The 15,187-nt window shown below is 35.6% G+C and overlaps 1 protein-coding gene across 2 annotated transcripts in view; it reads right to left on the bottom strand.

Annotated features, from left to right (window-relative positions):
* Window positions 1-15,187, bottom strand: part of SNX4 (sorting nexin 4) — a 69,206-nt gene that overhangs the window by 12,616 nt on the left and 41,403 nt on the right. For both annotated transcript variants that reach the window (XM_045037051.1, XM_003991725.4), the window contains 3 exons: window positions 14,752-14,813; window positions 5,247-5,312; window positions 635-724 (listed from right to left, as the gene is read on the bottom strand). In XM_045037051.1, coding sequence (XP_044892986.1) covers window positions 635-724; window positions 5,247-5,312; window positions 14,752-14,813 — 218 coding nt within the window. The remainder of the gene's footprint in view (window positions 1-634; window positions 725-5,246; window positions 5,313-14,751; window positions 14,814-15,187) is intronic.

Raw genomic sequence — 15,187 nt, forward strand, 5'->3', positions numbered from 1 at the left:
TTACTAAGAAGATAAGCAGATGTGGAAAAAATTACAAAATTAAAAAGGCAACACACTGCCTATTGACAGGGCTACCTACACACACTCAATTTGTATTTTGCATCCAATCTTCAAACTGAACAAATAGAAAGAACAACATACAAACAGTTCTGTGGCTGGAGACTGACTAGTTTTATCAATACCACGTTTCAAGAACAGGGCTGGTCTTAAATACCTCTACCCAGCACTCTGCAATACAGAGGAATACAAGGAGACCTCATTCAATACCTGGGGGATGAATTCATTTAAAAATCACCTTACTATCTTTGGGGTGCCTGGGTGGCTCAGTCAGTTAAGCGTTCAACTTCGGCTCAGGTCATGATCTTGCAGCTTGTGAGTTCAAGCCGTGCACCGGGCTCTGTGCTGACAAATTGGAGCCTAGAGACTGCTTCGGATTGTGTCTCCCTCTCTCTCTGCCCCTCCCCCACTCACACTGTGTGTGTCTCTCTCTCTCAAAAATAAAATAACATTAAAAAAAATGTTTTTAAATAAATAAATAAAAATCACCTTACTATCTTTACTTTCTGGCAACATATGAAGTGAAGAGAGTGGTGACTAGCCACAGGGCTGCATCTGGAACATTTATTATACTTACCGCAGTGCTTCCGCATAAAACAGATACTCCTTTAGCTGATCTGCATAATGTTCTTCATCTTCTAAAATATCATCAATAGAAGATGCATACCTGTTTAAAAAACATTGCATACAAACTTTTATCATGATACAAAGTATTAATGATAGAAAGAAGTGTTGTTCAAAGTATGTATGGTCCAACAGACCATTTGCTACCTTCAGTAACAAAATAAGTACACAGAGTGAGAATAAGTATTGAGAAACATTTGTAGCAATTAAAAAAATTTTTTTTTAATGTTTATTTATTTTGGAGAGAAAGAGAGACAGAATGTGAGCAGGGGAGGGGCAGAGTGAGAGGGAGACACAGAATCTGAAACAGGCTCCAGGCTCTGAGCTGTTAGCACAGAGCCCGCTGTGGGCTTGAACTCATGGACTATGAGATCATGACCTGAGCTGAATACAAGAAGCTTAACTGACTGAGCCACCCAGGCGCCCCTGTAGCAATTTTTAATTACCATGAAAATTTTATTGAATTTTATCAAAATGTTTTGATCAGCAATGGCTTGGAAATAAAAAACAAAACAAACAAAAAGGTCCTTCTTACAGGTAGCTTAAGAAGCACCATAAGACAGCTCCTGGGTGGCTCAGTCGGTTGAGCATCTGTCTTGGTTTCAGTTCAGGTCATGATTTAACAATTCATGAGTTCAAGCCCCATGTCAGGCTCTGTGCTCTCAGCAGAGAGCCTACTTTAGGTCCTGTCTCCCTTTCTCTGCCCCTCCCCCACCCACGAGCACATGCATTTGCTCTCTCAAAAATAAATAAATGTTAAAAAATACACAAGAGGCACCATGAGACTATAATATCTTTTGTTCAAATATATTTTATGAAAGGGCTACAAAATCTGCAGAAAAAATAAGAGTTTAGTATAATTGGTGCACAAATATTCCTGGCACCAACTACATACAGTAATGCCAAAAAGCTACAAAAGGAAAACTAGAGTAAATAAAGATTACAAAAAAATTTAGAAGGTTTATTTTATACTGTCAATAGCAATCTTTTTTTAACATGTTTTATTTTATTTTTTTAATGTTTATTTATTTTTTGAGAGAGACAGAGAGACAGAGCGAATGAGTGGGGGAGAGGCAGACAGAGAGGGAGACACAGAATCTAAAGTAGGTTCCAGGCTCTGAGCTGTCAGCACACAGCCTGACGTGGGGCTCGAACTCAAAAGTAAGATCGTGACCTGAGCCGAAGTCAGGTGCTCGACTGAATGAGCCACCCAGGTGCCCCAGCAACCTCTGCTTTGACCCATACAAGCCCCTTATTGCCATACCATTCTCATTCCTGGACAGGAGTCTTTCCTTGTACAGAAATGTGACCTGACTGACCGCTCTTGACACTGCTTCTTCAAATACTACAAGCGCAGATCTCAGCACCTCTAGGAGATCTTCCCAGACTACTTTAGTCTCCAGTCACCACTTCCGGTCTTTTATCAACAATTCAGAAATTAAATTTTATCAAAGTAATGTCTTGTGTGTTAGTTTTATTTCTCCAATCACATTATGAATTCCATAAGGATATGGGTTATGTCATGTACTACTTCTGTATGGTATATAACTTTTCAAATTAACTCTGATTACCTAGCATGAGAATAAAAGAATAATATATGTCTCCAGGCCTGCTTCATGTAGGCAAGCAAACAAAATTTACTGAAGTTGTAAAAAATAAATAAACCTTCTGAAAAACTATGTGCTTATAGGGTTTCTAAAAGAGGCAAGGACATATTCTGTAATTACAAATTTACATTTGTTAGACTATGGATGGAATTTCTTCTACATGACTGAAAAAAGTCTTGAGAATCATTGTTAAGAACAAGAAAAACTGCCTTTAATTCATAAATCTATGATTCAGAAAGAATGTTAAGGAAACAAAAAACAGGGCTGGTGGCTTGAAGACAGGAAACATAGTATAAAGATAAATAGCACATCCTTGGGTACAAAAATTTAAATGGTAATGATTTTTAGGTATCAGTACTGAAATTGTTTACTTAACACTTTAAATCACCTGAAGGGATAATCATAAATTCCTGAAAATACTGAAAATGCTAAATCAACAGAATGCTGGAAGACTTTCTAAGGCTGAAAAGTAGCCAGTCAGCTTGAATATGGCCTGAAGAAATATTTAGAAAAAAATAAGTATTTTTTGTCTTTTTGTTACTGACTTGTAAGAGTTCTTTACATATTCTGGTTGGAAATGTTTACTTCCAGTCAGTAGCTAGCCTTTTCATTATTTTAATGGTGTGTGTGTGTGTGTGTGTGTGTGTGTAGTAAATAAACATAACATGAAATTTACCTTTTAATCATTTTAAGTGTCCAGTGGAGTGGCATTAAGTGTATTCATCTTGCTGTGCAGCCATCTCCACATCTCCAGACCATCTGTCTCCAAACCATCTGTCTCCAGAACTTTTTCATCTTCTCTAACACTAATTCCCCCATTTCTCCCTTCCCTAACATTATCTTTTTCTTAAGTTTATTTATCTTGAGAGAAAGGGAGAGAGAAGGAAAGAAAGAATCCCAAGCAGGCTCTGCAGCACGGTCAGTGTGGAGACTGATGTGGGCCTTGAACCCATGAACCATGAGATCATGACTTGAGCCAAAACCTAGAGTTGGACGCTTAACTGACTGAGCCACCCAGGTGCCCCCACAGTATCTTTTAATAAGCAAAATGTTAAATTTCGATAAAGAACATTTTACCATTTAAAAATGTCTTTGAAATTCCTTGTCCTTCTAAGTAAAAAAAAAAAAAAAAAGAAAATAGAAAAAACTAAAAATTTGGGTTTTTTTCATGTTTTCTTTAAGAAATTTTTGCTAACAGGGCGCCTGGGTGCCTCAGTCGGTTGAGCGTCCGACTTCGGCTCAGGTCATGATCTCGCAGTTCGTGAGTTTGAGCCCCACATCAGGCCCTGTGCTGACAGCTCAGAGCCTGGAGCCTGCTTCAGATTCTGTGTCTCCCTTTCTCTCTGCCCCTTCCCCGTTCATGCTGTCTCTAAAAAATGAATAAACATTAAATAAAAATAAAAAGAAATTTTTGCTAACTTGAAGGTTGCAACAATATTCTCATGTGCTTTCTACTAAAAGTTGTAATTTTAGCTTTTATATTTATGTATATGACCCAAATTGCATTTGTTTTTATGTAAGGTGTGAGAGTTGGCTGAAAGTTAATTTTTTTTCCATGTACATATCCAGTTATTCCAGAACCATTTCTTGAAATGGACTATTTAGAGTCCAGTCTATTTCTGGACTCTTTTCTGTTCCATTGATCTGTTTACCTTTATGCCAATACCTATCTTGTATTTACAGGATATAGCTTTACAGAAGTCTTGAAATCAGTTAATATATTCCAGGTTTGTTCTTTTTTCAAGACTGTTTTGGTTACTCTAGGTCCTTTAAATTTATATATAAATTTTGGAATTAAGTAACACCAATTACTATTAAAAATTTATATCAGAATTTTGATTGGGACTGCAATTTGGGAAGAATGGAGATATTAACACTACTGACGCTTCCAATCCATGAACACGGTTTATCTCTCCATTTATTTAGGTCTTTAAATTTTTCTCTCAGCAGGGGCACCTGAGTGGCTCAGTCAGTTGAGCATCCAACTTCGGCTCAGGTCATGATCTCGCAATTCGTGAGTTCGAGCCCCACATCGGGCTTTGTGCTGACAGCTCAGAGCCTGGAGCCTGCTTCAGATTCTGTGTCTCCCTCTCTCTATGCTCCTCTCCTGCTCGGACCCTGTCTCTTTCTCAAGAATAAATAAAGAAAAAAAATTTTTTTTAATTTTTTTCTCAGCAGTGTTTATATATAAAGTTTTCAGTATAGAGGTATTTCATTTATATTTTGTTTTGATGCAATTATAAAAAGCATTGTTTTTCAATTTTTATCTTCTAATTGTTGTTGCTAGTATATAAAAACATTTGTTTTTTATATATTGAGCTTGTATTCTGCATCCTTGTTAAATTTGGTTGTTAGTTCTATAATACTTTTAGTTGATTACGATTTTCTATGTAAAAGATCCTGTTAACTACAAAAAGAGATCATTTTACTTCTTCCTAAGATTTATGCCTCGCATTTGATTTTCTTGTCTCTTCCTTGCTGGACTAGAGCCTCTACTACAATGTTTACCAGGAGTGGTGAGAGCAGACAATCTTGCCTTATTCCTTGATGTTAGGAAAAAGCATCAATATTTCACTATTAAGTACAATACTAGCTGTAAGTTTTTAATACTTCACTATTAAGTACATTAGCTGTAAGTTTTAAAACTGAAGAAACTCCTCTTATTCTCAGTTTGATGAGAATTTTTATTGTGAGTGGATGTTGAAATGCCTTTTCTACATGTATTGAAATAAACATACAAGTTTTCTTTATTCTACTAACATATGAATTGGACTGATTGATTTTTGAATGTTTTAAATTAATCTTGCATTTCTGAAATAAGCTTGTGTAAGTCAGATCTGTATACACAGCATATAACATAAAAGCCAGCAAACTTGATAAAAGCAGAACAGAAGAATCACTATCATTTCATCACTAAACTTCACTTTGGATTTTACCTTAAATGCTCTAGGTACTTACACATCCATATGGTGACCAGCACTCTGCAGTCCATCCCCCATTTCTTTTTCTATGGCACTCCACTCACTAGGGAGAAAAAGATAAAATCAAACACATCATGAATTAGATATGGAATATTATTAAATGGAATATTGTGTAAGGTTTTTTTTCTAGCTAGCTTTTAAACAACACGGTACTGTATTTGGATTTATTTTCTAATTCAAATACGCTGCCTTCCTCTTAAGTTTAACAACTAAACGCAAGTGAATACTTTAAAATGTTAGTTCAGAAATTGCTATCTGCTGCTGCAAAGTAAGTATCATACAATACAGCTTCTGCTTATAGACAACTTTCTCAGCTAGGGTGCCTTTTCACATTAATTGTGGAGCTTTAAAAAACTACAGATGCTAGCCCTGCTCTTGATCTACTTAATCAGAATCTCTAGGGTAGAGGTGAGATATACATATACCTTTTAATTTTAATTTTTTTGAGAGACAGTGCATGTACAAGTGGAGGGCAGAGAGGGAGAGAGGGAGAGAGAATCTCAAGCTGGGCTTGGAGCCTGATATGGGGCTCAAGCTCACAACTGTGATCATGACCTGAACTGAAATCAGGACTCAGACTTGGGGCGCCTGGGTGGCTCAGTTGCTTAAACGTCCAACTTCAGCTCAGGTCATAATCTCATGTTTCATGGGTTGGAGCCCCATGTCCGGCTCTGTGCTGATACTGCAGAGCCTGGAGCCTGATTCACATTCTGTGTCTCCCTCCCTCTCTCTGTCCCTCCCCCGCTCACACTCTGTTTCTCTTTCAAAAAATAAATAAGCATTAAAAAAAAAAAAAAAAAAGACTCAACCAACTGAGCCACCCGGGTGCCCCGAGACAGTTATACTCTTTAAAGTTCCATGGAATGGGGCGCCTGGGTGGCTCAGTCGGTTGAGCGGCCGACTTCGGCTCAGGTCACGATCTCGCGGTCCGTGAGTTCGAGCCCCGCGTCGGGCTCTGTGCTGAGAGCTCAGAGCCTGATGCCTGTTTCAGATTCTGTGTCTCCCTCTCTCTGACCCTCCCCCATTCATGCTCTGTCTCTCTCTGTCTCAAAAATAAATAAACTTAAAAAAAAAATTAAAAAAAAAATAAAGTTCCATGGAAGATTCTGATGAACACATCTAAGCTAACAAAAAAGGACGATTGTACCGAAATATTAAGTACACATTAAAACTTTAATAATATGCACTAAAGTTGCATGAGAAAGTCTACTAGAACCAAAGATCATTTTGTTGCCATTTTTTTAAGATTTTTATTTTTTTTTTATTTATTTTTTTTATTTTTTTTTAATGTTTATTTATTTTTGAGACAGAGAGAGACAGAGCATGAACGGGGGAGGGTCAGAGAGAGAGGGAGACACAGAATCGGAAACAGGCTCCAGGCTCTGAGCTGTCAGCACAGAGCCCGACGTGGGGCTCGAACTCACGGACCGTGAGATCGTGACCTGAGCCGAAGTCGGACGCTTAACTGACTGAGCCACCCAGGCGCCCCGAGATTTTTATTTTTAAGTAATCTCTATACCCAACATGGGGCTCGACCCTGAAATCAAGAGTTGCGTGCTTTACTGACTGAGCCAGCCAGGTTAGTTATATATATATATATATATATATATATATATATATATATATATATATATATATACACACACACACACACACACACACACACACACTGTAATATATGTATATTACAGTATATATATATATTACATATTACATATATATGTAATATATATATATTACAGTAAACTGAAAAAATAAGTCTGTAATCCCAAATACCAAGAGATGACCTAATTTGATATATTTCCTTCTAGTCTTTTTATTTACTCATTTTAATGTGGCTGAGATCATACGGTATATGCAATTTCGTATCATGCTTTTTTTCCTTCAGCATTTTCCCATATTATTAAAACAATTTGTTTTAAGCACTGTCTCATTAGGCAACTCAATTTTTTACTTTTATTTATTTATTTTTTATTTATTTATTTTTTTGCAACTCAATTTTTTAAACCATTGTCCTGGCCATTCAGGTTGTTTGCAATTTTCCTCCTAGGTAAAAAATGTATAAGCCTCTCCACTTTCACCATATCATAAAAGAAAAAAAAAATTTAAACACTATTCTTTTGTTTTATACAGAATAAACCTGGCATTCTGTTGAAATACCAGACCATATGCTTATAGTATTAGAAGGAAGAAGACCTCACATGATTTTTAATATTGTCAAAGCAAAACAAACCTATAAATCACCTATGCAACACTATGGTTATGATTAAATAACAAAACAGCTACGGCTCCCTCTAATAATCTTCTCTCCTTAGATGTTTGTAACTACTCTCAAAGTAGTAACAGCAAGTTAACCCTTTTTAGTGTTTTGCTGTTTACCAAAAAAACAATGTTTAATATCTCTATATTATCTAAACTCTAAAGCCACATTTCTAATATCTCCAGGACAATTCTACTCTTATATACCTCTGTCACTTCAATTTCAATATATCCAAAGCTCTGTTCTTCACATGAAAAAGGAAATCTAGGGGTTTGGGCAGAACTAGCCAAATGTATAACATAACAATCACAGTTAATGTAACTGTAGGTCATGCTAACAGAGTTAATGGATAGTCCAGATCAACTGTCTATTGGATAGCCCAAAACACTTCATCTGCCTAATTTTTGAGCACCTTACTATGTGCTACCAATTCAAGGCTAACATAACCAAATTTAATTCCTTTGTTTACCAAACAACAAAAACTAATTCAAGGAAGGTAGAGCTTATCCTTAATCAACTATATATATATTCCTATTAAGTACTTTAGAATCTGATAAATACCTGGCTTTTTTTTTTTTTTAATATTTATTTATTTTGAGAGAGAGAGAGAGCGCACGCGCGCAAGTGAGCACGTGAGGTGGGGAGGGGGCAGAAAGAGATGGAGAAAGAATCTTAAGCTGCATCAGTGTAGAGCCTGATGTGGGGCTCAATCCCACAACACTGAGATCATGACTTGAGCTGAAATCAAGAGTCGGACACTTAACCAACTGAGCCACCCAGGCACCCCAAAATGTGGCATTTATTGTTTGTATGTAAAATGAAAAAATAAATCAATAAGTGAATTAATAAATATGAAGAGACAAACATGTACTGGATTCTGTGTATCAACCACTGCTACACAGAAGACCTTTCCCCTCAAGGTACATATACTCTAGCCCTTTGCTGGTCTAGCAACAGCTTCACCTAGAATCTCATTAGAAATGCAGAATGATAGAACCCATTCCAGATATGCAACAAAATACTCATTTTAATAGTTCTCCAGGTGATTTGTATGCACATTAAAATTTAAGAAGCACTATCTAAACAAAAGGTTCTAACCTGGGGCCCAAGGATATGCCTAGGATTGGAAATAGAAAATGTTAACCAGTTTGCTGGGGAGAAGAGGAAACTATTAACATACAAGTAACTTTATAAAAGGGTAGTCGACTTAACATCAGCATTGTAAGAGAAAACTGAATCTTAAAGTACTTAATGGGTAGGTAATTGTCACATATGAACCAGATCAAAAAGGGTCTTGGATCTTTTGTAGCATCTGATAGAAGGAAAAGAAAGGAAAAGAAAATCACAAACATAAAAATTTTGCATGTAATTTCAGAAGCTTCAGGTAACCTGAAGTCCATCTTCACCTCTTGGATTAAGAACAATGAAATACAGGAGGACCTAGCTGGCTCAGTCAGTACAGCATATGACTCTTGATGTCAGGGTTGTAAATTTGAGCCCCACAATTGGTGTAGAGATCACTTAAAAATAAAATGATGAATATTTAAAAATTAACAGAATAAACCATTTCAGGCTATGAGCTCCTGAAAGCTTTCATTAGCTTCAAATGCACAGTTACTAGTACAGACAACTCTTTCCTTTTTTTTTTCTAGGTCTTTTGCAGAGTGAATCCCACCTATATATTCAGTCCAATTCTGGACAAGTGGATCTAAAGTTCCTAGCTCAGTCTGAAACTAGTGAAAATATAAGCTAGTTCTATAAGCACCCATGGGAATGGCCCTTTGGCCTACCCTATATTGGATCAAGTGCTGTAATGCAGGCGGAAACTGTAAAAAGCCCAGGAACTCAAGAAGAGCACAAAATAAACTCCTGACCTCCAAAAAAACTAAAAAAAGAAAGAAAGAAACAGCAACATGTGACATGAACATATTACTAAATTCATCCTATTTCCTCTCTGTGCACCTCATTCCTGCTTATTTCTTCCTTATATTTACACATATATATATATATATAAGTCATGTAAGTGTATGTCTCGCCAGTTGCCTTCTTAACATGTACAGTCTTGGGGTGCCTGGGTGACTCAGTCAGTTAAGTGTCCAACTTTGGCTCAGGTCATTATCTCATAGTTCACGAATTCCAGCCCCACGGTGGGCTCTGTGCGGACAGCTGAGAGCCTGTTTCGGGTTCTGTGTCTGTCCCTCTTTCTCTGCCTCCCCACTTGTACTCTCTCTTTCTCTCTCTCTCAAAAATAACACCTGTATATCAATTAAGAAACCAATCAGCCCAAAAGAAAAAAAAAGGACAAAAGATATGAATAGATTATGAAATAGGAAAAAAAAGGGCTGTTAATCACAAGAAAAAATAATTTGACATCAGTTATAATTTTAAAAATGTAAATTATAACTGCAGTAAAGAAACCATTCCTCATCATCAGTATGATACAGACAAAAGTTTGCTAACATACTGCTGAGTAATGGTGTAAGAAAACAGATATTAATACTTTTTTGGTGAGAAGTTAACAGCTTCTATACAGGGCAATTTGGCAGTATCTACCGCAACTACAAATGCAATTATACTTAGAGCCAGTAACAACACTTGTAGAATTTTAGCCTACAAACATATTCATACACATGTGAAATGACATGAACAAGAATATTTATTGTAGCAATGAGTAAAATAAGACTAGAAATCATTAAGAAGAAATTAAATAAATTATGATCCTCCTCTTTAATAAAACTCAATGCAGTTATTTACTGATAACAATCTATCTCCAAGAGCAGTTCTTAAGTGAAAAAAGGTTAAACAAGTGAACATAGTGATGTATACAACATGCTCCCTTTTCATGTTTAAAAACAGAGGGAACATGCCTGTGTTTGTATGTTAATGTATTATAGTATTACATTTTACTAGGGGGATACATAAGAAACCAATAAACTGGTATTAGCTATCTCAGAGGAGACCTGAATGGTTAGCAGACAAGGGAGACTTTTTACTGCATAAGCTTTTATCCCTGTTGAATTTTGTGCCATATGGAATGTATTACCTATTCAAAAATGTAAAATGAATGTTGTTGGTTTTTTTTTTCTTTAGAGAAAGAGAGAGAAAGACAGTTCCAGGGAGAGGGGCAGAGAGAGACAGAGAGACAGGGCTCGGATCCCATGACCCTGGGATCATCACTAAGGTGAAATCAAGAGTCAGATGCTCAACCGAATGAGCCACCTAGGCACCCCAAATGAATTATTTTTAAATTAATTCAATCAAAAGGACTTATAATGGAACATTAGCAAAGACATTTTCTTATAAAGAGCTTCGGATAATAATTTCTAAAATGTCAGAACCAAAATAATACACAGGAAAAAAAAAATCACAAAAGGTTCAAAAATAACCAAAATACGTAATATACGGTATATAAGTAGATATTCTAATTTACACTAAAATTACCCAAGACTGAAAAATTCATCTTGCAAAATCCTTCAGAAACTATAAAGTAACACCAAGAAAGAAAAAAAAGAGAAAGTCACTAATTATTTAAAATAGAATCTTCTTGGGCATTCTGCCAACAAGGTAAAGGGCAGTGGTCACTGCTTCAGAGTAGTTTCATTTTTATCTGCTCAGTATATTGGACTTCCTATTTTTTATCGAAAGAAATACTTTAAAACAAAAACTTCGAAAAGTACTATAGGACATCTATTAAAAACAAAACCGATATTTGAAGGAGCTGAGAGGATAAACAAAACACACAAGGCTTTAACCGCACTAATCAAGAAAAAAAAAAGATCAAATAACATCAGAAATGAAGGAAGAGAAATAAAAACCAACACCACAGACATAAAAAGAATTATATGAGATATTATGAAAAATTTTATGCCAACAAACTGAACAACCTAGAAGAAATGGGTAAAATTAAATGGAATCAGGAAGAAATAGAAAATTTGAACAGACTGATTGCTCACAATGAAAATGAATCAGTAAAAAAACACTCCCAAGAAACAGAAGTCCAGGATCAGATGGCTGCACAGGTGAATTTTACCAAATATTTAAGCCTGGGTGGCTCAGTAGGTTAAGTGTCCGACTCTTGATATCAGCTCAGGTCATGATCTCAAGGTTGTGAGATCGAGCTCCATGTCAGGCTCTGTACTTACAGTGGGCACCTACTTTTTCTCCCTCTCTCTCTCTACCCCTGCCCTGGCTCGTGCACATACACATACTCTCTCTCCAAATAAACATTTTTTTAAAAAGAGAGTTAGTACTTATTCTTCTCAAACTGTTCCAAAATAAAAAAGGAGGGATACAAAACCAGATACCAAAACCAGACAGGTACTACCAAAATAAAACAAAACAAAACAAAACAAAACAAAACAAAACAAAAACCTTGCAAAACTACAGGCCAATACATACTTCTGATGAATATAAGTGCAAAAACCTCCAACAAAATATTAGCAAACCAAATCCAACAATACATTAAAAGGATCTTTCATCACAGTCAAGTGGAGTTTATTCTAGGGATGCAAGGTGGTCCAATATTCACAAATCCATCAACATGATACATCACATTAACAAGGAAAGGATAAAAACCATATGATCATCTCCATAAATGCAGAAGAAGCATTTGACAAAGTACAACATCCATTCGTAATAAAAACTCTCAAGAAAGTGGGTTTAGAGGGAACATACCTCAACATAATAAAGGCCACATACGAAAAAATGCACAGCTAACATCATACTCTATGGTGAAAAACAGAGCTTTTCTTCTAAGATCAGTAACAGAAGAGAGAGGTCAACTCTCAGCACTGTTAGAGTACTGAAAGTCCTAGCCACCACAAGCAGACAAGAAAAAGAAATAAAAGCCATCCAAATTGGTAAGGAAGAAGTAAACTTTCACTATTTACAAATGACATGATACTATATATAGTAAACCCTAAAGACTCCACCATAAAACTATTAGAACTAATAAATGAATTCAGTAAAGTCACAGGACACAAAATTAATATACAGAAAACTATTGTATTTCTATAAGCTAATAACGTAGCAGAAAGAAAAATTAAGAAAACAATTCCATTTGCAACTGCACCAAAAATAATAAAATATCTAGGAATAAACTTAATCAATGAGGTGAAAGAGATGTCATCTCTGAAAACTAAAACATGAATGAAAGAAATTGAAGATGACACAAATAAAAAGATATTCCATGTTCATGAATTGAAAGAATCAATATTAAAATGTTCCAAAATACCCAAAGCAATCTAGATTTAACATAATCCCTATAAAAATACCAAAGAGCAGTTTTCACAGAACTAGAACAAAAAATCCTAAAATCTGTATGGAACCATAGAAGACCCTGAATAGCCAAAGCAATCTTGAGAAACAAGAACAAAGCTGGAGGTATCACAATCCCAGATTTCAAGATACACTACAAACCTGTAGTAATCAAAACAGTATTATGGTACTGGCACAAAAACACAGAGATCAATGGAACAGAATACAGAGACCAAAAATAAACATACACTTATATGGTCAATTACTCTACAATAAAGGAAACAAGAATATACAATGGAAAAAAGAGTCTCTTCAACAAATAGTGTTGGGACAGCTACATGCAAAAGAATGAAACTGGACTACTTTTATTCACCATCCACAAAAATAAACTCAAAATGGACTAAAGATGTAAATATGAAACCTAAAATCATAAAACTCCTAGAAGAAAACATAGGGAGTAACCTCTTTGACATCAGCCAAACAAACAGTTTTCTAGATCTGTCTCCTCAGGTAAGAGCAACAAAAGCTAAAATAAACTATTGGGACTACACCAAAATAAAAAGCTTTTGCACAGTGAAGGACTAGTGAAGGACTCAATCAACAAAATGAAAACACAACCTACTGAATGAGAGAAGATATCTGCAAATGATATATCCAATAAAGGGTTAATATTCATACTATATAAAGAACTTATACAATCCAACAGCAAAAAAACCCACAAATAATCCAATTAAAAGTAGGCAGAGGACCTGAATAGACATTTTTTCCAAAGAAGACACACCGATCGATGGACAACAGACAAATGAAAAGATGCTCAATATCACTCTAATCATCGGGGACATGCAAATCAAAACCACAATGAGGTATCCCCTCATGTCTGTCAGAATGGCAAGAAGTAACAAGGGTTTGTGAAGATGTGGAGAAAAAGGAATCCTCCTGCACTGTTGGGTTGCAAATTGGTACAACCACTATGGAGGTTCCTAAAAAAATTAAAAATAGTATTACCATGGGGCATCTGCGTGGCTCAGTAGGTTAAGCATCTGACTCTTGCTTTCAGCTCAGGTCATGATCACACAGTTCGTGAGTTTGAGCCCCATGATGGGCTCTGCAATGAGAGCACAGAGCCTGCTTGGGATTCTCTGTCTTGCTCTCACTCTGCCCCTGCCCTACTCGTATGCTCTTCCTCAAAATAAATTAATTAACTTAAAAAAATAGTACTACCATATGATCCAGTAATTCCACTACTAGGTATTTACTCAAAGAAAACAAAAATACTAATTAAAAAAGATATATGCACCCCTATGTATATTGCAGCATTAATAGCCAAGATATGAAAGCAACCCAGTGCCTATCCATAGAGAAATGGATAAAGAAGATGTGAAATAGATATATATATATAAATACACATAAATGTTTATAAATAAGTATATAAATATCTATCTCATATCGTCTCTATCCATTGTGTGTATGCATATGTGTGTGTGTGTGTTTGAGTATATGTGTATATAGAGAGAGAATATAATGTTAAGTGAAGTCAGACTGAGGAAAACAAATACCCTATGACTTCACTTGTATGTGGAATTTAAGAAATAAAACAAAGAGAAAAAAGACAAACAAAAAACCCCCAAACTGTTAAATACAGAGAACAAACTGGTAGTTGCCAAAGGCGGGGGGGTGGGGAGAATATGGGTGAAATAGGTGAAGAGGGTTAAGAGGTACACTTATCTTGATGAGCACTGAGAAATGTATAGGATTGTTGAATCATTATATTGTACACCTGAAACTAATATAACACTGTATATTAATTATACTTGAATAAAAAATTAAGTAATTATGCCATAACATACAAAATAAATAAAAACTTAACATCTACATTTCAGACCCATAAATTGTCAAGAATTATAGTTGTCAGGCAAAAAGCTAATCAGAGCTAATCATTTATTTTAAAAGGTCACATAATGCTTACCTGAAAACTCGCCCATAATTCCCATGCACTTTATATACACCATAGAGTCGATCTGCTACTCTCTGGAATAAATTTTTAAAAGAGATTACTATTAGGTCAAAGTTATATACAGATTATTCTTTAAAAAGATGTCATCTTCATTTAAAAAAAAAAAAAAGCTTAGTACAATAAACTTGAAAAATATGAAAAAGAAAAAAATTTCCCAAAGGCTCATCATGAGGTTGGGGAGGAACTAGCGCTATCATATTTATGTAACTGCTTTCATATATATATATATATATATATATATATATATATATATATATATATTGCTTTAACATTTCTTATGTTAAAAGTGGTAAGGGGCGTCTGGGTGGCTCAGTTGGTTAAGGGTCAGACTCTTAGTTTTAGCTCAGGTCATGATCTCACAATTCGTGAATTCAAGTCACACCTTGGG

The sequence above is a fragment of the Felis catus genome, chromosome C2, assembly GCF_018350175.1.
Source record: "Felis catus isolate Fca126 chromosome C2, F.catus_Fca126_mat1.0, whole genome shotgun sequence".
In the NCBI taxonomy this organism is placed as follows: domain Eukaryota; kingdom Metazoa; phylum Chordata; class Mammalia; order Carnivora; family Felidae; genus Felis; species Felis catus.